Consider the following 25,084-nt stretch of genomic DNA (forward strand, 5'->3'; position numbering starts at 1 on the left):
ATTAGCAATTTAACAAAATTTAACCTTTCACTTTATAAAAGTCAGAATGTAAATAAATCCAAATGGCAAAACAACAACAGCACTACCTATCGGATTTAATTCACACCACTCTCTAATCACAGTATTCGGTGGAAAATAATTTTTTAACGAAAAGTATTGCGGCTGCAAAATCATTACAATTAATACTGAAGATAAGAAACTTACAAAACATTACGGAACCTTATAAAATTTCACCTTTAACTTTATAAAATTCAAAATGTAAATAAATCCAATTGCCAGAACAGTACTACCTATCGGATTTAATTCACACCACTCTCTAAACACAGTAGACTGTTAAAAATACGAATTTTAATGTAAGAACAACACTAAGCTACGACGCAAGTAACTGATATGCGAAAAAGCAACAAAATAAAAAAATTCTTAGAATCCGATCGCAGCACCAACTACCGGGTTTGACTGATAAACCAAAAATTAAAAAATCATTTTCTAAAACGCGATCGCAGCTCTGCCTACCGGACCCAATTGTGAACCTTAACCATCCCAAGATTAACAACACATAAATAAATTAAAAAAGCATTTTCACTTCAAAACTGTATCTTACAAATTTGCGCAATGCATATTTTTTATTACACTTTAAAACGTTATTTGAATAAATAATAATATAATATTTCTCAATACGCGCACAATTCTAAACGCGATCGCAGTGCTGCCTACTTGTTACTTAATCAGTTGTGATTTTGTTTACATTGGCAACAGCTATACGGGCTCTTTGTGATTGGCCGTTGTGTTTGACAGCGGCCATCTTGCATTGATCTGATTGGTTTTCCTTTGTTTATATTTCCATCTGATTTATTAAATAACTGTTTCCTCGCGATTTTTTGTAACACAATAATAACACAAAATTACGAAATATTTTTCTCAATTTGATCGCAGCATCAACTGTCGGGACAAACTAAAATTAAAATAGAATATTATTGAATATTCTATACTGCGATGGTAGTGCAGTCTGCCGGATCCAATGTAAAACATTCCAAAATCTACAACTACTTATAAATAAAAAATTAATTAAAAAACATTTTCCAGCGGACCAAATTGTGAATCTAAATCATTCTCGAATCCTCTTGAACACACACACAAAATTTCATCAAAATCAGTCCAGCCGTTTAGGAGGAGTTCACTTCATACACACGCGCACACAAGAAATATATATATAACGATATATATGAAAAGTGTTACGCTTGACCGAGATTCGACGCCGACGTTGGACATTTCAAATGAAATTTCTAGCCTATTATACTCCGCCAAGATCGGTAATTCTTTTATTATAATCTTCATAATACGCTTCAGATATTTTTCAAAAATATTATTTTATATCGAAGAACGCAAAATGTGAGGTGCAGAAGAGCTGAAATGTTTCAAAACAATACTCCTGACAATAGAGTGCATCTGTGCCTTCGCAACACTTGTACTTAAAAAAAAATAAAAAAAAATAATCGTTTAATCTCAGGACATAAAATTTAAATTGCTGTACAAAAAAAAAAAATCTGTAACAGATGCTGTTATCAACGCTTCTCGAATAATAGTAAAAAAAAAATTGTTAGCCTAGTAAAAATAACAATATCCATTTACAGGTTACATAGCCGATCGGTATGCGTTTCGATTGTTCTAAAACATTCGAGCTGTTCTGCACCTCAGATTCTACAACAGGTATGAAATAATATTTTGAAAAACTATTTGAAGCCTGTTACGAAGTTTATAATAATCGTTGACTGTAGTGTACAGTCTGAAAACCGTTACGTAGGAAGAAGAATTAAATTTTAAGATTGATGCAAACGTTCGAAAATTTGGATATTTTTGTTTCTTAATTTATTTTTATTCGGTAAAATTTTTAAGTCGAAAGGTACGTGGAAGATTCGTTATTTAGCCGGTCGCCATAGTTTTTATGAGGACAAGACCTCCTTCTGTACTTTCTGCATTAAATGTGACCGTTTAAGAGAATTATTAGACAATACTGTTTAAATTTTACGATTTTGAATCCCCGAAAAAGAGACAAAGTCGAAGGATTAATTTACTCGCTCAATAAAAATGTATTATGGTAATTTTGATAAATTAGTAAAATTTATGTTATGTCGATATTCTTTCTGTCTTTGTTAGTTTAAGGGTTTAGGGACTTTTCGGATGTATGTAAGAGTACTTTATTCTCGTTATGTGCCGATTATATCTTTTATGTAGGGTGTAATCTAGAAAAAGGGATGAAAGATATTTGTAGGTTTCAACAGAACCGGTGAAGATTAGGAATAATAATAATATGATAAAAGAAGTTAAGATCAGGTGTTTTGGGCAAGCTTAAAATCTCACTTAAAAAAGTTTTAATGTAAGTTTGAGTTTTGTGTAAATTTTAAAGGTTTTACAAAACTTTTGTTATACTACAGCATATTATGTTACTAACTCGTACCTTTTCTTTATTTTTATTCGTTTTTAGTTTACAACAAAGAAGATAGGTTTTGTTTTCTTTTATACTGCCGACTTCAGAAAAAGGCGTATGTTTATCAAGCTCTTCCTGTTTTTGTTTTACATCGTATTCTTTGTAATCTCTAACAGACCTTTCCATTTATATATATCTTAAATATCTTCTTTTTTGTATTTTTTTTTTTTTTATTAACTAAATTTTATTTTTTTAAATTATAATGCGCGGATTAAATTAATCAATCCAGAATTAAATTTTTTAAAATGATCTTTATAGTACATTAAGCTGAATTTTTTTATATGCAACTATTCAAAACTTTGGAAGTTTGAGCATATCTGAATAATTCTTTTATGAATGCGTTTAAAATAACTCGGAAGGTTTTTTATACGTAAATTTATTCATGTAACTCTACTATCGGATAAGAAGTAAAGCTTAAACACAAGCCGTGCCGTACTTTACTGCGTTGTTTTAAATAATAGTATTTTTAACGAAAGAAACATTTTGTGGCGTTTTTCTCTACCGATAAATGCCGTTAGAAAAGCGTTGTAGACATTATTCGTAGTCGAAAACATAAAATTTCGTTTCAGATTCGTATTTTGTTTCTATTCCCCTTCTGTTATTCTCACGCGGATGAAAGGGCGATCACCCGGCTATTCAGTCGTTCCTACTACTTATCTTTGGCACACTGATATCAAGTTTTTATGACAACCGCTTTTGTCGGTCGAGTAATAATTACACCTGACTATCGTAAATAAGTGTTCATCAAAGTCGTCTTTATTAAAAGTATTCAGTGTTATCTTTAGTCTTTCGGTAAATCGTATTCTGTAATAATTATACGGTTACTTCAAGTGAAATTTAGAAAATAGATCGACTTGCGTTTTTGTATTTAATTTTCCAAATCGTTGCTTCTTGAAACGGTCATCGATAGTTTAACAGAAAATGCGAGGGGAAACCGCGTAAAAAGTATATTTTATTTACTACAAAAACTTAAATTTATTTTTCCACGTAGTCACTGTTTACAGCTACACTTTTCTAACGGTGAATCGGCTTTCTCATTCCATCGATGGAGAATGCCGGTTATTTTTCTTTGATCCATGACCTCACCGCATCCTTCGATTCATCATCAGTAGTGAAACGAATACCTTTAATAACAGCCCTCTTTAATCGCGTAAAGAATTGAAAATCTCAGGACGCCAAATCTGATTAGTACGGAGGGTGAAGAACAGGTTCAAATTTCAATTTCACAAGAGAATCGGAGATCGTATTGCAGATCTAGCGGCTCCTTGGATCGTCGAAGATAACGCACATGTCTCTACACATCGCACAGAATTTACAGTCGACCCGGCTGTAATCAAGCGGTCGATCGCGTTAACTCGTTTGAAATCAAAGAAAACTGTTAAAGAATTTCTTTTGGCAGACGTTTGTGTTTTGAATTTTTTTTATTGCGGTGAATCATAGTGCCGGTGTTCCGTGCGTGCACTGCCGTTTTTCTTTTGGGTCGTTATGATCCACCAGAGTTTCATCTCCCTAGACGGTATCGAAAAGGAAGTAATCTCTATCGCGAAAATGTTTCAGAAGCTCTTCGCATTTGTTTCGTTGTTTGTTCTTTTCACGGCACCTATCCCGAACAGAACGGTAGCCCGGTCTTTCAATAATGCGTTCGCTCGGTCTTTCGGTATGCTTATCCGGGTGGGGATGCGTTGTTACGAGGTCCGACGATCGTATCGATTCGTCCACTCCTTTTAGTTCTTCTCATAGGTACAGAAACAGGTAGACCGTTGCGAGGTTCATTCTCAATATCCTCTATACCGGCTCCTGTCACTAGAAATTTTATCGCCCGCCTACTCGCAGTACTCGGGTGTTGGACATTGAGTAACGGTGGGAAAACAAGTAATAAGGTTTGGTTTTAACCGATCTTTAAATCTGTCGAGTTTACCGTTTTTCGGCGGCAAAATCGTCTTCGCTCCGCCAGCTAGCAGTCGCGCTTAGTGCTTTGCTTTTAAGTAACACGGCTCCGCTCCGTCAGCGAGTGTATTATTATTTGCATTTACTATGTCTTAGTTTATTGAATCTTATTACAAATTAAATATCGTTTATCTTTTGTATCGATTATCTTCATTTTTATATCGGTCCGAGGGGTTGTTCCAGCCTAACGTTATCCTATACAGTTCACTATCTCCAAATCGATTTAAATTTTCTACCTAAATGGTATCGTCCTATCGTTCATTATACCGGTAATTGCTACGGTCCTCAGATTTCATTATTTTTTTAGTATCCTATCCTAGGTCTATTTTCGGTCCTAACGGGTCGGATCGTTTTTGTGATTTTCCTTTCCTGATCCTTCACTTTAAACGGCTTTTACACGATGAATGTCATTAGAGTTCACTTTTCGCCGTTAAAAATTCAGTTGCCGCGCTTTGTTTTAGACGCGTTCGACATAGCAGGCGTACTCGATTCAATAATAATGGCGATTGACAGAAAAATAGAGGGAGTGGGTCGACGAGTTTTGAATCGGTAGTTGTAATCTGTCTCTCCTGTTACGTTCCAGTGTACATTACATTTCAGCCGTCCTTCATGTTATATTGTCATAGTTTCTATAGGTAGGTGAAATTGTAATTTTTACCGACGAAGGCTGTCTTCAACGTTTTCAAATGTTAAATTTTTACGAGTAAATTTTATGTTCGTATTGTCTTCGAGTTCCATACAAAAACTAAAGGAAAAGCCCGTACACAGATTTATCCTCATTATCTCTCTCTTTTATTTCTGTTTTTCTATATGTATTTGATTACATATGAAAAACAAAACCTATTTTGACGAAACTTTCAGCGTGAACAATTTTTTAACTAAACTTAAGTTCGTTATTTTTATTGAAATTTTACCTGCACTTCCTTTAGTTCAGCTTATCCTTTATTCGTAAACGTCTTTAGGATTCATTTTATCACAAAGTGATTTAATTAATATCGCTTCAGTTTCTTTTTTGTTAAACCTTTAGTAAATTTATGATGCTCAGGGTGCCTTAAAAAAACATTTTCTTTGAATAAAGATGTAATTTGAAAAAATGCTTTGTTCGTTTTTGTCTTGATATCAAACATGCAACGGAAGTTCTAGGGAAAACATTTTGCCCAAAATTTTATGGATTCAATAATAATAATAATAATATATTTTATACAGTAAGGGTTACATGGAAATACGTTTTAACAAATCTTTTGGTAAAATAGTTCAAAATATTGGTATTTTAATGACTTTTTTTACTTACAGTAGATGTGTAAGGGTTTCTGTATACTGACATAAGCACCAAACCGTTGCGACTTCATAGCACAACCCCTTCTCTCATTTCTTTACTTTTTTCTAACGTCGATTCGGAAATTACACGGTAAAACTCTTTTTGCGTTTCCGGCATCAGCCGGAAACGCAAAAACCTTGAACTTACCTTGAACTTATATTTTCTATTTCATAGTACTCCTTTACGATTTTGAAAGGTGATAAAACGAATCGTAATCCCGATCGGCCTAAATTTACTGAACCTACCAAATAAACTTATGCGAAGACTCAAACGATCTCGGAGCCAGATATATTAGAAGGTATTTCATAAAATAAGCGTCCTTCATCCAAACCGATTAATTAAATTTTAATTTACGTTAAACATCACAAGGCACCGGTCTCTTTGAAGAATTCTAAAATATTTCTTAATTCTTCCTAAAAGACTATCTTTTATTTTATTTTTACGGTTCTTAATAAAGTCTGGTAAAAGCCATAATGTTTTCCAGCTACTGCCGGGTCTGGACGTGTATGTATATGCGAATGCAATTACCGCTACCGGGTTGCCAGACCTGACGTTGCTGCAGATGTAGTGCAATGTAAGTGTAAATTGTAAATGTACCGGAAAACGTGTAGTCTGGAACAAACATGGGTTGACCGCTCCTGAAAGGTGTGGTTAATTGAAACCCGATCACCAAAGAATACTAGGACATCCACAGTCATTATAATAAAATTATTTCAATTTTTATAGAAAGTAAGGGAAAAATGAATGAAAACGCGAATAAAAGTTAGAAATATATACGCCTTCAAAACGTTTATATGCAATTTGAGTTACTAGAAAGACATATTGCCTATAACAGCGACGCTTTATTTTTTCTCGATTTCATTTATGTTAAACGTAAACATATAACGATCGAGCAACGTAAGTACTTAATAATTAGGTTATGAATTTTAAATTATTTGGTTCCTTTCCCCTTTCCAGTTGGTTCCAGTTTTTTAAAGATATAGCACGAAAAAGAAAATAAAACACGAAATCTCTCACCAATTAGATTTACTTTTATTCCAGATACACTAAATCACTGTGTAAGGTCTATTTCTTTATAAATTCATTTATTACACCTCTACACACCGACATACTAACTAAAGACACTGTTAATACATAATATAAAATTTTTAATAAATCATTTACAGTTAGGCATTCCAATAAATTTTATCTGGCTTTTAAAAAATAAGTTTATCATTCAGAAACAGTTTAGAAAAAGAGTGTTAAACAAAAATCTAAACCTAGGTAGCAATTTCGTTTATTAAAACAATCATCATCAGTAAATATATCTGCCCACCACGACTTAGTCTACGCCGCTTTTATCGTTATTATAGATAAAATAGGTTCGGTGGGAAGAGGATGGCGACTTTTGGTCAGGTGATTTTAGAATAATAAACTCAGCTTCAAATAATGGGCAGGCAGGAGTAGGATTCGTAATGAACAAGAGGGTAGGGAAAAGAGTAGAATACTTCAAAACGCATAGCGATAGAATCATTGTAATAAGGATGAAATCAAAACCTAAACCGACAACGATTGTTAACGTCTATATGCCTACAAGCGCCATGATGATGATGATGATGAGTCAGGGTGTATATACGAAGAAATTGACAAAGCAGTTAAACGCATAAAAGGGGATGAAAATTTAATAATAGTTGTGGGTGAATTTGGGATGGGCAAAAGGAATGAAAGAAGGTACCGACTTATAGAGTTTTGCACGAAGTATAATTTAGTAACTGATAACACCCAGTTTAAAAATCATAGTGAAGAATATACAATTGGAAAAAGCTAGGTAATACTGCAGGGTATCTATATCACGGTTAAGCAAAGATTTAGAAATCAGCTCATCGACTGCAAAGCTTACCCTGGAACAGACATCGATAGCGACCGTAATTTTGTGATAATGAAATGTAGATCGGGGTTTAAAAACCTAAAGAAAAGGTGTCAGATGAATCCGTGGAATTTAGAGAAGTTTAAGGAAAAGAAGGTAAAGAAGATTTTTGAGGACATCGCAACAGGTCTGACTAAAAAAAAGATAAGGTAGAAAATATAGAAAAAGAACGGGAGAATGTTAAAAGTTAAATTCTAAAATCAGCAGAAGCGAACTTAGGCGGAACAAAGAGAACCGGAGAAAACCTTGCATATCAGAGGATATATTGGAGCTGATGGATGAACGTAGAAAATATAAGAGTGCTAGTGGTGAAGAAAGTAAAAGGATCTATCGACAGTTAAGAAGTATTATAAACAGGAAGTGCAAATTAGCGAAAGAAGAGTGGGTTAAAGAAAAGCGTTCAGAAGTGGAAAGATAAATGATCATCGGTAAAATAGACAGAGCATACAGAAAAATTAAGGAAAATTTTGCGTGACATAAATTAAAATCTAATAATGTGTTAAACAAAGATGGTGCGCCGATTTATAATACGAAAGGAAAGGTCGATAGGTGGGTGGAATACATCGAAGAGTTATACGGAGGTAATGAATTAAAAAATGCTGTTATAGAGGAAGTCGAAGAGAATGAAAGAGGAGAAACAATACTGAGATCTGAATTTAAGAGAGCATTAAAAAATTTTAATGGCAGAAAGGCTCCTGGAATAATAATTTTTTAAAATAATTTGAACTACTTTCTCTACATTTCAGTAATGGATCCGTTTTTATTGGAGACGAAATTTAGCTAACAAAATTGACCTTAACGATATAAGTATTTTTAAAACATTTTTAATGTCGTAAATAAAAAATCATAACGTATTATTCTAGTGAAAACGGCCTAACGACCGATGTATATTGTTAGAAAACTTTGTAGCATGTAAAAAATGTCAAAATATCAAATCTGACTGAGACTGGAGTCCCGGATGAAAAGTAAAGTCCGATCACAGTTCTGCCGCTGAAATTAAGAGTACTGCGTTGTTAATAAAGGATGAAAAACCTTAAATAACTTTTCAACACTTAAACGTAGAAAACTAAAATGGCCGTTCCACTCAAAATTTTATTAAGATTAGGACAGATTATTTGAAAAGATATTAGAAACCGTAGCATGTCGTAAAAAAACTTCGACCTACGGCAAACCAAACTGTCGTCGATATTTAATGGTTTTTAAAAGCCGCTTTCAAAACCCGTCTGCAGTAGGCCTACCTCTTATTGAATAGCCGATTAAAATTGAAATACTAAAAGAAAATTTAGTTAATGCGCCTACGATAAATTTTTCCTTATGAGACCCGTGCGTAGAATCTATTGTACATTACTTTTGAAATCGGCTTTCAAAAATATGAGTTTTTTAGTCGAAATTTTTATTTTTGAATGTCGTTTAAAATTATGTTTTACAATCTTACTCTTTTCATTTAAAATGTTTAAATTGCCTCCCCCGGATTTTTGGGGTGTAGTAGTCTCACACGAAAAAGATGGATCGCTTTGAGGTAAGAACGTTTCCTAATTTCAGTTTTCTACGTTTAACTGTAGAAATCTTATCGAAAGGTTTGCGTACTTTTTACAGACTCCGGGCAAATCTTACTTAACGTACTTTAATACCTTTCAGGTATCGCTATACAAATCCACAATACAGAACAGATTTATTAAAATCGGTTTAGTCGTTTGAAAAACGTGTATTAACGAAATTTTATCGAATCATTTTCCTCATTTCATGTCGTTTATTTATAAATTAATTTGAGTAGATTTTTAAAAATAATTAATAAATATTATTAAGTAAGGGTAACGTAAAAATGCTCTTTAATTAATTACCAAAAATATTTAATAAATTACACATTTGTTAATCCTTAATATAATTTATCGACTTATTAAGATAAATAATCATATATATATATATATATATATATATATATATATATTTTTAATAAAAATTAATAAGAAAATAAAATGTGTTTGCTCAGTTGACAGCGGAATAATGTAAACGATTTATATGCCTTGATTTCTTTCTCTATATTGTTTCTTCTATCAGAAATTGAAAAATTAGATTTGGTAGCAGCTGGCAAATACTCGGGATTTTTCCATCCCGACTAGGGCAAATTCAGATAATCAACTTCAAGTCACCTTCCTCACGAATGTTACAAATTTTTTCAATCTACTTGTGAAAAAACTTTTCTTTTGCACGACTTTAACCTAGTGGAAAATAAACGAAATTAAACAGAAATTTATAGCACACACATACATTAACACACACATTAATATACATATATATATATATATATATATATTTAAATTTGTTATAAATATATATATATATAACAAATTTTTAATTCTTCCTCAGTTAACGGAAAGAGGAGAAATGTATGTTTTGAAATAGTACGTTCGTATTCGTACATCTGACATTTTTTTGAAGACTAGTTATAACAGAATAATTTAAGATGATTTCATGAAATTATATTGTTTAAATCGATATGAAAATGTTTTCCTTGTAGAATTAATTTGTTTGAAGGATCGAGGATATCGCTTATTTTAGTTACTGTATTTTCTGAAACCTAAATCCTATTCGAATGTCTTGGGCTTTGTTAGTACTTAAAATGTAATTAGAAATTCTTCCCTGTATTTTCTTCATCCGCTCAAATTTTAAGCTGCGATTCCTTGTTTCCAGTTCTCATTTTAGTCTGACGCGAATACAAAGAATATTTACTCTGTAATTAGCAAACATCACGTCACGAAGGATTTATATTTCGTCCTTATAATCCTTAATTTAAGGAAAAAATTATAGTTTTTTATTCCTGATTTTGAAATCGAATAATTCTTTAGAGTTCATTATTCAATTTATTTTCATTTCATCTGTTCATTAGTCGTTGTAGTTTTTTATATTAATACATAATATATAATTTCATAACGCAAAAGAAATTCTGCATAATAATTTCTTATAAAAAAAATTAATATTATATTCGGATGCGGCAAGTCTATTAAAATAAACACAGTTTTAAAAAAAATAAATAGACGACCAGACATATAGTAATATTACTCTGCAGCGATCCTTTTAATATTATAAAAAGCGTTCGCTGTCGGGTATTTAAAACGGAAACCTTTAAATTGTTTTAAGAGTTTCAGAGCTCGTTATCGCTGAGGGGGAGTCTGTTGTAAAATCTAATGGCAGAGTTTCAAGTGCCCGTTTCGTACGAACTGTTTTTGGGTTGAATACTTCTCGACAGGCTGCCGTTCTTGGCGGAGTAGTTATGAAACGGATTTACAAATTTTTATTAACTTATCTTAATTCTCACCGACAAAAAATATAATATATATTAAATAAAACGCTGTAATAGAAAACGCTATAAAACGCTTTTCTATATTTGTTATCCTAGCTATAAATATAGAAGAAGCAAAATTACATCTATTGGCAGAAAACACAAAAAAATACGTTTAGAAATGATTTGTGAAAAAAAGAATTTACAATCGATGTAGAAGAAATAATCTTTGAAAAGGGACAAAATAGGACATAAAGTAGGTAAATTTAAGTATCCTGGGGAGATAATAACACCGACTGTATTCGGATATTACTTATTTCACATATTGTATGGATCAATTATAGTATGTACTTATGTACTAGCATCCCCATCGCGGATTTGTCCGCCCAATACTTTTTTTATCCTATACGGTTATTTGCGTTTACCGTTGCGGTCAATTACCGCAGTTCAAACCTCACCGATCTCACTACTATATAAATCATAAAAAAACGCGTAAATAAATAACCTAAGAAAATAAATTTAATGTCATCGTCTATATCGATCGTTATCTATGTCGATATGTCCTCCCTCAGACGGTTATTATGTGATTAAATGTATCTATTGTTTTCAGTGTATCTCTTCTAAACGGTCTTCAACATATGGAAAAATAATAATAAGTGTGAAATCTTAGCGAAATCGATTAAGTAGTTTTTCAGTTTTTAGGGCGCAGGCAAAACGAGCACGGTCTCTTATTTACATAGATTTTCATCGATTTTTATAACTCTATAAATGTACTAATTTTGCAGTAGTTAGTAATCAGGTAGGTCATTTTCGTAACGGTAATCGTTTTGCAGTTGGGCCTCCGTGGCGCGAGCGGTAGCGTCTTGGCCTTTCATCCGGAGGTCCCGGGTTCGAATTCCGGTCAGACATGGCATTTTCACACACGCTATAAATGATTCATCTCATCCTCTGAAGCAATACCTTACGGTGGTCTCGGAGGTTAAAAAAAGTAGGTAATAATTACGCTTATTCAAATGCGGTCTTTAAAGTTTGATGAGCGTCCCTTAATATCTGTTAGTAAAATTTATTAATAATTTTTTATTTATTTTTTTTATCTAAGAGCGGACATCACCGGCTTTTGTCGTTTGCCCGGCGGAAATCGGTAGGTTATGAAAAGATGCTACGCCTGACCGGGATATGAACCCGGTACCTCCGTACGAAATGGCGAGAGCTACCTGCTCGGTCGCGGAGGTCGGCATTAATATTTTTTTTCATAAAATAAATGGAAAGTAGGGGTAAACATCGGATTCCCTGGGAGTTCCTAAATACAAATTGTGGAAAAATCAACGAAGTCGATAGATTTAAATATGTGGAAGAAATAATCGACTTAACGATTTAGATAAAAAAGCCGATTGAATAAAAGCTAGAAAACTGGAATTAACCTACCGATTAATAAATTATATTTATAATAAAAAGAACATCTCCATAAAAGCTAAAATCAGCCGTTACAATACGGGAATCAAACCGGAACGCATCGCGATACATCTTCCGTTTGAAAATGGGGTAAAGTAACGTTCTCCGTTTGTACTAAAAAAATAAGAGAAAAAGAGAACGTTGACAAAAGTCCTACGATCGATAAAAGTATGCGAAATTCAGAAATAATAATTACCTTTAAAAATACAATGAAAATGAACAAATCTTATCAGAAAAATAGGAGCGTAATTTTTCGACCGCCTTATGAGAACTCGATCGCAAAACAAATCGTCGACTGTTTTTACAACAAAAAGAACGGAAATAATAAACAATATCTAAATTAAAAGTATCTAAAATAATTTTAAAATACCTAAAAGAAGTGAAAATATCTAAAGAAATGCACATGATAGAACGACGTTCAGGAAACCGGTAGAAGATTTCAAGGTGAAAAACTAACGTCTGGTCAGAAGGAATGCAAAAACAAAGCGAAAGAATAAAGAAATTTTGAAAGACCGTGAAAAAATCTTCCAGAAGAAAGAGAAATGAATCCAAAATATTGCTTTAAGCGATCTTCAGTCAGCCAGTCAGATAAATAAAAGTTATTACAATTGTAAATTCGGCTTACCTGTGGAGCGCACAGTATGCTCATCGTATATTCCACTTCTCGATGTAAATCGGTAAAATCTAAAAGACCTTTTAATACGACTTGACCGATCAGATCGTGCCTTGAAAATCTGTCGAAATCATAGACGGAAAACTGAAGATATCTTGTTCGTAGGTCTTCGTAACTTACACTGTAACAGTAAAAAAGGATAATATTAGGTAATATATTTATTTATTTATTACGTTTTTAATCGATTTCAAAAAAGGGGAAGGTTTTATTGAAATTTAACCCGCATTTACGTAGTATTCGCCGGATGGACTGATTCTAACTTAAGCAATGTTTTAAGTCTCTCTATCGATAACTTTGTAAAAAATTCTTTAAAATAAAACTTTCCCCGTCTTCGTAGACGTTTGAAGATATTTTTAAATGTTTTGTCATTACTTCTTAATACGGGATTATTGAAGTATAACGATTAATAATCTGATATCGTTTTCATATTCAAAGTATTGTCCCTTGTTAGTTGTAAATTAAAAAAAAATAAATAAATGCGTTCCAGGATTGTAGAGAATCTTAGCTTTTTTTTTCTATTTAGCCTCCGGAACCGCCGTAAGGTATTACTTCGCAGGATGAATATGGATGATGTGTTTGAATCGGAATGAAGTGTAGTCTTGAACAGTTTCAGGTCGACCGTTCCTGAGACGTGTGGTTAATTGAAACCCGACCGCCAAACAACACCGGTATCCACGATCTAGTATTCAGAGAATCTTTGCTTAGTCTGTTTTCATCGGTCGTTTTTCTAGTCATTTTTTTAAAAAAATAATTAAAATAAAAAAAGTAACGTATAACAAAATATTTTATTCAGTCCTTCTTAAGAGAATAAATTAAAGTTAGTAACATGTTGAACGATGAAGATGTTGATGTTTGTAAAACGTATGCTTTTAAATTAGCACAGATTCCAAAAAAGTCTAAATTTAAAAAAGGATTGCATGAGTATTATTTTTTTTTAACGCGATATTCAGCGTAGTTAATTTATGGCAAACCAGAAAAAACGTTTTTTACTCCGGTTTTTGGGTTTTGTTAGAAATTTCTCGAAATCTATTAGAGATTTTCGGTAAATGTTTTATCGATTTTCAGATCAAAAAATATAAGTTCTCTTAACTATCGCTTAATTTGGATCGCAAGAATTTCAGTACGGTTTCATTAATTATACTCAAACAGAAAACAGAAACAGAATACTGGGCGAAAACTTCATTACCGTCGGCTAGAAAAATCATTCGTTTAGATTACTTTTAAATTATCTGTAAAAAATATTAAACGGCCGTCATTTTGGTTAGTTGTCGCAATCTGATGCTATTTCTGTTGAGAATTTTGTTTTTCAATTCCCCTTTAAAATGTTCTGTCCAAATCCTACCCTTTCATTTTAACATTTTTGAGTTTTGAGGAACGGAGGTTGGTGGTCTCATAATGAATAACGGGTCGCTTCGAAATAGGAGTTTTGATTAATTTCATTTTTCTACTTTTAACGTTCGTACACTTATTTAAGTTTCCCCGTACTTTTATTAAAACCTACTATGCAAGCCAACGTCTTACGAAGAATCGAAAGATTCAGGTTGTATTCTACAAGTGAAAATAAAGAAATGTTCACGTAAGAATAGCCCCGGAAACGCTTCGTTTTCCAGTTATAGAAAAAGAAATTACTCTACGTTAAACTTAAAAATAATATTTTATGGTACAGATTTTTTTGTATAATTTTCTTGAAAATTATGAAAGATTCGGTAGCGAGCTCGGTTTTATAATTGTTTTTCAGATCAAAAAGCACTTAATTTAAGACTTTAGAATTTCTGTACGGTTTCAGTTTATCAGGAAGATATCTATTGCACGGCATAGTAAGAAACAAAGCGTTTCCGGATCGTATTTATCTATGACCGTAAGTACGAATATATATATATATGTTGCACTGCTTTTCGTTATATTTCAGACTGGTGCAAAAAATATTTTCAAAATCTTTATCTCTAACCCTTTGTCTTTAATTCAAGAATATAATTTTTTTTTAAATATTTTAGCTGGAAGTGGCAGTACGTTTCAAATAATCACACAGGCATACTATTACCATTAGTACAATTAATTGTCTCGTACATGTTTGAAAATATTTTGATCTAGTAGTTAAACCGTAAGTCTCAAGTATTTTGTAACGAATTATGAATTCATTCAAGTATTTTGAATTCGCAAAGTTTCAAAAGAGCTCTTACATTAAGTTGTTTTGGTATTATGATTACTGTGTGTTTGTAGGCTTCGAAATTAGCAAGGGTCAGCATCATTGCAAAGATACAAATTTGCAAAACTGTATCCCTATCTCGTTCAATATACATAAAAGTTTCACTTTTATCGCTTAAAAATAAAAAGCGGTAAATACATTTTTAATTTTATTCTTTTAAATGAAAAGCTGTAAGGAAAATGTTGAAATCATGTGAGAAACCGGTTTCTGAAATACAGTTTCAATTTCTAAGCGGCGGTTTCTAATTGGCTTGCTATCTTTTTTCTTTTGTAATTTCCTCTCTGAAGTTGAATCTTTAATAAACGATTTCAGGCAAAAACATTTTAAACAAATCTTAGAAAAAATGATCGTACGAAATTCTTTTTTTTCTTATTTTTATTTCGTGTACCATGTAAGTAGTACCCGGAGGAGTAAGAAAAACATTATCTTTTATATTAGATGTTTTATTTCCCGAGGGAATGACACTATTGAGTATTTTCCTCGCTACATTTCTTATCGTCTTATCAAGTTATTCTTTTTACCTTCTTTGAATGAAGAGATGCAAATAAAAATGATAAAAATCAAAATAAATAAACACACTAGTTGTCGTAAATCAGCTGACTTCGAAGAAGTCAAGACTTTTAAGTCGAGAGTTCTGCGGTCCAAATCTTAGTAAACGTAGTTGCTTTTATACGGATTCGGATACAATGTAGATAGTGGATTCTGGTGTTCTTTGGTGGCCAGTTCAATTAATCACACCTCCCGACACGGTCGGCCTTATTCTGCTCAAGACTATACTCTTACCGTACATTTACATTTACCGATGTAATCTTGATGAGTCGCTGATGACTTTAATCGTTGATGAGACTATAAATAAAAACATTAAAAAGTCATGTTTGTTTGTTTAAAAAAAAAAGGAGTAGCGAATCACGCGGATGTTACATTTTAACTTATTTTATAAATGTAGGGTAATTCAAGTCAAATACGCGTTACGTAGAAAATAGTGTCGATCGAGATGAACTGAAAATAAATGATTTTGTCTACCGTTTCTCTTTTGTCTTCCGTGTTACTTCATTTATTTTTCTGTAATTATTTATACTCAGACGTGTTTGATTTAGTATCTACTAACGCGTTTCGTATTACCGAGTTTGTGCTGTGTTAATGTGTTTCTTCGAAGTAGACGCTAATTTAATGGTTTAATGATGTGTTTTAGAATTAATCTTCAGAAGTAGGTATTCGTCTGTTTCAGATTTATTTTACATGATGTTCCTGTTTTCTTTTTTATTTCATTTTATATCGTAATTTCATTCGAATAACTTACCCCAGAATCTTTATGTTTAAAACATAAAGATGGTTTTAAATAAATCTCTATTCGACGCTCATTTATTTTAAACATAAAACGTTTTTCAATTTCTCCCTATTATTTTCTTTATTATCGTACATCTTCTTCTAGTATTGTCCTTTATTTACTTTTATGTCTGTATTATTTTTGTCATTTTTCATTTCTTTATATTTTCCCGTCTTACTTCTACTTTTTTACATCTACATTTTCCCCTTTAATTCTTTTTAACATTTTTATTACACTTTTTTTTTCTTTTCCTCCTCACGCCCCATTATTTTCTTATTCATCAAAGGCCGGCAGATAAATCGATGAAAATTTGTATACAGATTCTTCTTACGGTGTAAGTGCACACTAAGAAAGGAACTTTTGAAATTCTGAATATAATGGGCTGAAATGGAGCGATAATGAAATCTACAAATGTTTTAGATTCTCGGTAAGAAACGAAAATATTAATTTGATTTTTGGTATGTGTAATTTTCATGTAAATATCTAAAAAATAATTTATAGATTTTTCGAAATTTGACCTTGAAAGGGGTAAAAAAAAATGGAACAATGATACAAATTTTCCCCATTTCCCACTTTACTAAACGAGATATTTGCTAGATTGGAGATTACAAGTACTCTTCAGATAGATATCTAAAAACCATTTTCGATTTTTTTTTAATTTCTACTTTTTAAGGGGTGCGTCGGTATACGGCGCGGCGGCTTAACCAATAAACTACTACTACTGTATTTGCGACGCGACTGGCTGCACCTGCCTCCGGTTACTTGACTAAAAACTATAAATTTAATTAATAAAAAAGAAAAAAAACGAGAACGAACTACGGTCACCTCCTATTGGTGTTTTTCCGATAACGATAAAAACCGGGAAAAATAAACTTTACCCGTACGAAGTACGGGTAACCATTTACGACTAATAATTTTGAGATGGAAGCCAACTGGTTTATTATCTTCATCTATCTTATTATTCTATTCTTTCTTATCTCCTTTGTATCGTTTTATATTCTCTTTGTAAGTCTTACATATTCTAAAACGGAATTCCTGTCCTAGGCGTTAAGAATTTCTTCTAATTTCTATTTATTTATTTAAAACTCGAAGAGGGATGATGAAGGCCCCGTTTACACAGAAGCCCGACTGTACTGGTCAGCGCATCACAAAATGGCTCAACAGCCAAGAGTGAGCATTGTCTAGTAAGTATTTATTTTCTGACGATCTTTATTTCTATATTGTTGCTTCCTAAACACGACGTTTTATCGCTCACCTACTTGCAGAACTTTGTTCAACAGTTTCATCATCATAAACGGTGTTAGATAACGATGAGTGTCATTAGCGTTCACTTCATCCGCTGTTAATAATTCAATCGCTGTACAACTGTATAAAACGCGTTGAAATAGCAGGCGTATTCAATTCCATAACGACAGCGACTGACGGAAAAAAGGGGTCAACGAGGTTTGAAGTGTTTCTTGTAGGGGAATGAAATTACAAGATGGTAGCTGCTATCGCTTTGTGCGGCATTTTGTTCTCCGATACGTTCCAGGGTGCATTAAAATTCAGCTGTCCCTTGCATTTCTTGAAAAAAAATCAACATTATTTATAAACTTCTTTTTTTTTGCATCAATATTATTAAATATTTATGTTTTATTTTACGTTTATAATTAATAATAGCAAATATAATAATAACACTGGTAAACAAAAAAAGATTTTTTTAATGTTTCTCTAAGCCATACCATTTCTTGAATTGCTTTTTTGCGTGTACAGATCTGTAAGTACAATTTTTCTATCACCCTTAGTTTTAAATAAATTAGGCTTCAAAAAAAATAAAGGGAAATGTAGTTAAAATCCTTAAAATTTATAATTTTGCATGGCCATATGTGTGTTAGAATTATTTCGCTGATGCTTTTCTTTTATAAATAGCATCATGCACATCCTGAATTAATGTCCAACATTAATCGACTAGCATGTTAGTATTCCATTTCCCTTTTCTAGCGGCTTTCCATCACCGAAATGTCTTGGCGGAAAGGTTCACCGTGTCCGTCACTTATGTCTCCGAGGTAGTCCGGGAAAAAATCTAGATGCGAGTGGAGGAAATGTATTTTCAAAGACATATTACACACATATAATTTCACTTTGAAGTACAGGTCTGATTGCAGATTACAATGAAGGATATTTTACAGTATGTTTAGATTTTTTAGAAATTCCAGACACACTTGTTAAACAAAAATAACAATCGGTTACCTGATCCTTTGGTTCACGCCGAACCATAGGTACACCAAATGTCAAAGCCTTTCGTGTACCTTTCAGCCATCCTCTTAAATATACAGAACAATTAGTCCGTACTATATGAGGAGTCCTGTCTTATCCTGATCACCAATTTTACACTGAAAGTACAAACGATACGCTTTTTTAATTAAAGTGTAATGTTTTCCTATTTGATCTTACGGTAAACTCACCACATAAATAACAAAAGGCATCCGCATCGTTTACACAGTTTCGAGGCATTATGACACTGCACCGTTAACAAACTTAAGACTGAACAAAATTAATTCATTCCTAAATCCAGTGCTTAATACAAATAACCCAGCTGTGTTTTCAGTCACATGTTTGTACCTGCAGAAACATGATTAATCTTGTCCGTACTATAACTTCAGTTCCTATCTTAATCTGTATCCTCTCCTCTTTTCCACCTAACACCGTATGTCTTCTTTATATTTATCTTTGTATCCTGACTTTCGGAAGCTTCATTTAAGTCATCGAGCATTTCATTTAGTTTATATGGACTCTCCGCCATTACCGCCACATCAGCAAAATATATACATTCTATTCCTGTTTATTATTATTATTAATAATAGTATTATTTTTATTATTTAACTTAGTATATTATTTATGTGCTGAGACAGTTTTGAAATATTACAAGTACTTTTTTGCATTTACACTTTTTAACCGGATTCGACTTGGAATTTTTAAATTAGAAACCCATTCTACTACGTCGATAAAGGAGTAGCCGAGATCCTTGGTGGAGAAAAAAAGTGTGTTATCGCATTCGAATTAATGAAAAAAACCTTATAAAAGGTCTTGTATTAATAGAAATATTTTTAAATTAGATCTATTACGTTGAGTGTACTACAGTCAATATAGGTTGGAAAAGCTTTAATTGAAGAGAAAATCAGGTCGTTTTATTAGAGCCAATTATTTGAATTGCCATTGTATTTTTTCTTTTATTTAACGTTTAACAATTTTTTTTTTAACAAGTGTTGTGTAAAATAATTTATTAATCACAATTAAAAAAAAAATTCTCTTTGTTCAGAAACGTCCTCATTTAATTTTCTATAATTGCATTTATATTTAAGGAAGAAATTAGCCTTACTTTTCAGTATTTAAACAGCCAACTAATCTGTTTAATTTTAGAAATGGATTACTGTGTCGACATTAATGTGCAGCTCTTAGGAAAAATAACGTTTAGGATATATATATATATATATATATATATATATATATAGCGGCTGTCCCAAAAGTTGCTTGACATACAATATTTCAAAAGCTGAAAACAATACTTGTGCTATTCAATCAACTAGAATTTTTTTTATAAATAGTAACATTTCTTATACTTAATTGATTTTTAATAAACATTGGTTTTGCATGTTGTATGCGGTTTGTCTTATCCATTAATTTCTAATAGAATACGAAATACACAAAAAATGAATGTCGGTATCGTATCGTAAGCGGTTGTTAAATGTAATTCCAGTGAGGTTTCGTTAAAATCTTCGTTTTCGGGTAGCCGTTTAATTCCTGAAAGAAAAGAAGTATTTGTTACCGCACACATTTGAACCGATTCCACGAGTTCGACCTCATTTATCCGAGTAAAATGCTTCGTTCTTGTAATGGATTCTTCGTCGTAAGGGATATCCGCTACGTAACCGGGATCTCGAGCGTTTTCGTTAGAGTACTGCGGTTTATCCGCGGACAGAACTCTTTTCCCCCGATTTTAATTTTGTGATATAGGTTCCTGCCAGACCCTTTTTACAGATCGTTCGGGGTGTACTCCTGTAGACTATTTTTCAGAGTTGAGAGTTTGATTTTGGTCGCGAGGTAATCTGACTTCTTCATAGGCATCGGATGTTGTCGTAAGAAGCAACCGCTACCGTTCGAATAGGCGCAGCATTGCCGAATCGTCATCCGTCCGGTCGATAACTTGAAGACGACTGCTTTCTGCTACCGCTGCGTAAAAATAATAACTACGTAAGCGAAAGATAAATTGCGGCGACTACGATCTTCCCACCCGCGTTATAAACGAATAGCCCTAGATCCATTATTAGCAAGAGAACGACGGGGACATCATCTTTTCTTTCGTCATACGATACACGAGAAATATAACGGCTTAAGTGTATATTTAGTAAAGCTGGGCCTCGTTATCCTTTACAAAATAGAAGTGCAGGCGTAAATTAAAAAATACGGATTATTATCATATTTGATATTACTAGATTTATTTTTATTATTTTTTTAAACCGTTGAATCTGAACAAATTTAATGTAGAAACTTTAATCTTATAACTGTAGATTAAAGATATCTTTTCATTTTCGTTTATGTCGTTCGTATCTTTGCTTATTTTATAATTTACGTTCATTGTTTTACGGTATGAAATACGTAATTAAAAACAATGTATATTCTAACGATATACAGGAAGGGGGGTTAAGGAATTTTATATCGAAGAATTTTTCATTTTTTAAGTTTAGGGGTCGCACGTCTCCTCAGCGTTCGGCGTCGGTGTTAACTGTGTTTACCTTTAAATATATTAGACATCTCTAGTTTTTCTCTTTAGCCTTCGGAACCACCGTAAGGTATTACTTCAGAGGATGATATGTATGAATGTGAATGAACTGTAGTCTTTTACAGTTTCAGTTCGACCGTTCCTGAGACGTGTGGTTAATTGAAACCCAACCGCCAAAGAACACCGGTATCCACGGTCTAGTATTTAAATCCGTGTAAAAATAACTAACTTTAATACGACTTGAACGCTGGAACTCTCGATTTTCAAATCGGCTGATTAGGGAAGACGCGTTCACTGCTAGACCAACCCGGTGGGTATTTTAGATTAGACCTAGTCTTATGTTAACTTCCTTTAAAAGGAATGAATGTGAAGCCATTACGAGGAGTTGTACTACTATTTTTTAATTTCAAGTACGTTCTGTCATCCTTTCTAAACATATGTATCTAGATCGTCCTAATTACTACGACGTCTTTACCGTGTATTGTTTTGACTATATTTTATTCATCGCTAATTTAAAAAGGAAAGCGATAAGAATTAAAAAACATACGATTGTTTTTAAAATAAATTACGGCTTACCTGAATATAAATGTTTCATTAAAAACTGGATCCAAATTTTTTCTGTGTACTTTCGTCTGAAATTTTTTCTTTCTATCGGGTAGTAAATACACTTTAACGTAAGGATCGCTACTTCCTGTTACATCTTTTACTGGAAGATCTCTGGCTTCCAATACCTATAAAAGAATATGAATTCATTAATTTTCTTAATTGACGAATGAAAATATGAACATGCTAGCAAAATATTAACGTCTTTTTATCTATCTCGTAAGATAAGATAAGACGTAAGATTTCAATTCGATTTTACGTCTTTTCTTAACATTATTAATGCTTTGTTTAGATCGATCGATCGATCGTCTTTTGTTAGACGTGATAATATTACAACCGGGGAAATTATTATTATTACAGATCTTAATTTGTTTTTCTACGATGTGTTTCTATGTAATTAAATATTTTACGAAACTGTTTTAGCCGTACTGAAAAAACCTTTTGTTAAGTGCTATTGCTAGGGAGTCTTCGGAAGATACCTTACCCTTACCGGGAATCGATCCCGGCCCAAAAATTCATGCCGGGATCAATATTTTCTATGTAACAATATAAAAGCTGCTATTTGTGTATAAATTACCTCTACGTTAAAATTTTTCAGTGCTAAATCTTTAAAAAAATGTTACGTGCGAATTTGATAAGACTTTAACATATTTATCGTACAAAATAATATAATCGTATCGTTATGTACTCCGCAATCTGATCTGGGTAAATATCTTGACATTAATTTCATCAACAATTTATATGTAAGACCCTACGATATGGGAGTGTTACTAAATCCCAAGCATCAAAACCTTTAGCAGATTTTTAAAAAAAATCAACATATTTTTTGAAATTACAATGTTAAAACGATACGTTTCTGAACGTATGTTATAGACATCTGAAGTACGCCGAATCTGCATAGGATGTTCGAAATACTTCAGAGATTTCATTTAAGAATATTTCGAATCGCTTTGATACATTCTCGACACAGATTGCATCCCGTAGAATTATTTTAACAATTACGTTATCAAAATTCATTGTACATTAATATTAAACGGATACAAACAGGTATCTTTTCAGAATAGATTTTCGTTATAGATAAATAAATTATATCGCAGAGAGATCACATCTGGAAGAATTAACGTAGACTGCAGTAGGAAAACCTTGAATAAAGCAACGTTAAAATAAATAAAACATATAAATAATAGAACTTCATATATTTGAAATAATTAATAAACAAAATGATTAAAAAGTACGCGGTAAAAAATTTTTGGACGCTACAATTAAAATTGTTTGAATGCATACTACTTACTATTTTTGGATGTTAAACGATGACGCAGTTTTTTTAATAATAATATGACTTACAAAGTAACCCGGTGTATTGTTTACGTTATCTGTATTTTCCCCCCTTTTGGTGACTGATGTACCGCGTACCAAATTTTGTTACTTTTTCTTTTAATATTTTGTCGGTTTTTACCATTTTTTCGGAGTGCTTTTTCTCTTCTTTCTTGTGCCCATACTGCTTCTTTATTAGGAAAAGGTTTGATCAGGAATACTTTCATGTTTTTCATCGCTTATTTAAACGATTAAAAACATTAAAGGAGTAAAGTATAAACTGATATTAAGACACACACACACACACACACACACACACATATATATATATATATATATATAGAAGTGCCTTTGTTACGTGAATTTATTTAAAGAGTTAGTTTTGCTCTTTTTACTTTTTACAGTATAATATGTACTATAACGAGGTTAATTTCACTTTTTTTTTTATTTATATCGGGCAGGAAACGGAAAAGAATAAATTCTGATCGTTCTTCTGCGCGATTTTAGTTAATGGCTTTAGATCGGTTGGACAAAATCTTCAGATTTGTCGCTGCGATTTTTATACGTTAGGTAATTATGGTATTTAAGTTGGGATTCAGGATCTGAACCTATCGGGAGTTCATCAGAGGTTAAAGGTCATTTATTGTTTTTTTTATTTTTAGACTTGAAAGATTTTCGTAATTATATAATTTTATACTTATAATTAATTTAATAAGTTTACGAGTATTAAACGAGGGCAGAACAAATTAAGGCGTTTAAACTGATTCAGAAAACGCACTGAAAAGTAAAATTTAATAAATTAAAATCGTTTGAAATTTAAATTTTTGATTCTAAAAAAAGACGTACAAAGACAGAGCGTGTTTGGTATATCGCTTAGAATAACCTATTTGGGTAATAAAGTTGGAATGGGAATATAGGCTGTATTATTTTTTACTAATTTTTTTCTCGACCGATACGCTTTTTTGTATCTCTGTAAGAATATACTTTTATTATAAATATGATTTTATCTTCAAGGGATTATGTATCGTTACAGTGTGATAATCCAATACTAAGTAATGGTCTCGACGAACGAATGAAAAATATTTGAACAGTTGCTTGCTTATCCTGAAAAACCTTTTATCGGAGTCGTCAGAGGAACTTGTGCTTTAAAACAAAAAGAACCACCGAAATAAGTCTTTTGGGAAGAATAAAGTGTAAACTTATATTATATATATATAAAAGGAGGGCCTTTTTTTTGGATAGGATGTCATTGTAACAAAAAAAAATCTGATGTGAACCCCACATGACTTCCTTCCACGCCTATTAAATTACATATACACATTTAAAATGAAAAGTACATAAAATTTTCTTCATTAATAACTACTGATTTTTTAATTTTTTTTTATTGAATTATTATTTATTGTAAAAAAAGTTTTACAATCAGACGTTAATAATTATTAATAAATCAATATATTTAAATTAACAAAAAAAAAAGGTAAAATAAAAGGAGATGAAGTAGGATTTGAACCGACGTGCCTTCCCCTTGTAAGATGCAAACACTTCATTAATTAAAATTTTATTTGGTTATAATTCTGGAACCGATGAAAAACCGCTTATGATATATCGTTGAAAAGCTCTCAATCAGGGCTTATTACTGCAGTTAAGAAAAAGTCCAAAATCCAAAGGTTTTGGATTTTGGGCTTTTTTGGATACTTTTGGTTCGTTCGATTGCAATAAAAAGAGGAAGTGCACAATTAGATATTATAACAGTCCTAAATCCAAAATTTTAACATCCAACGGTTAATCGTTTTTGAGCTATACGAGATACATACATA

The 25,084-nt window shown here is 32.2% G+C and overlaps 1 protein-coding gene across 1 annotated transcript in view; it reads right to left on the minus strand.

The window, feature by feature from the left end:
• Positions 1 to 25,084, minus strand: part of LOC142331999 (synaptotagmin-10-like) — a 147,286-nt gene that overhangs the window by 41,576 nt on the left and 80,626 nt on the right. The window contains exons 5-6 of the mRNA XM_075378053.1: positions 21,930 to 22,084; positions 13,014 to 13,182 (exon numbers count right to left, since the gene is read on the minus strand). Of these exons, the coding sequence (XP_075234168.1) occupies positions 13,014 to 13,182; positions 21,930 to 22,084 (324 nt within the window). The remainder of the gene's footprint in view (positions 1 to 13,013; positions 13,183 to 21,929; positions 22,085 to 25,084) is intronic.

Source organism: Lycorma delicatula, chromosome 11, assembly GCF_047948215.1.
Source record: "Lycorma delicatula isolate Av1 chromosome 11, ASM4794821v1, whole genome shotgun sequence".
Classification (NCBI taxonomy): domain Eukaryota; kingdom Metazoa; phylum Arthropoda; class Insecta; order Hemiptera; family Fulgoridae; genus Lycorma; species Lycorma delicatula.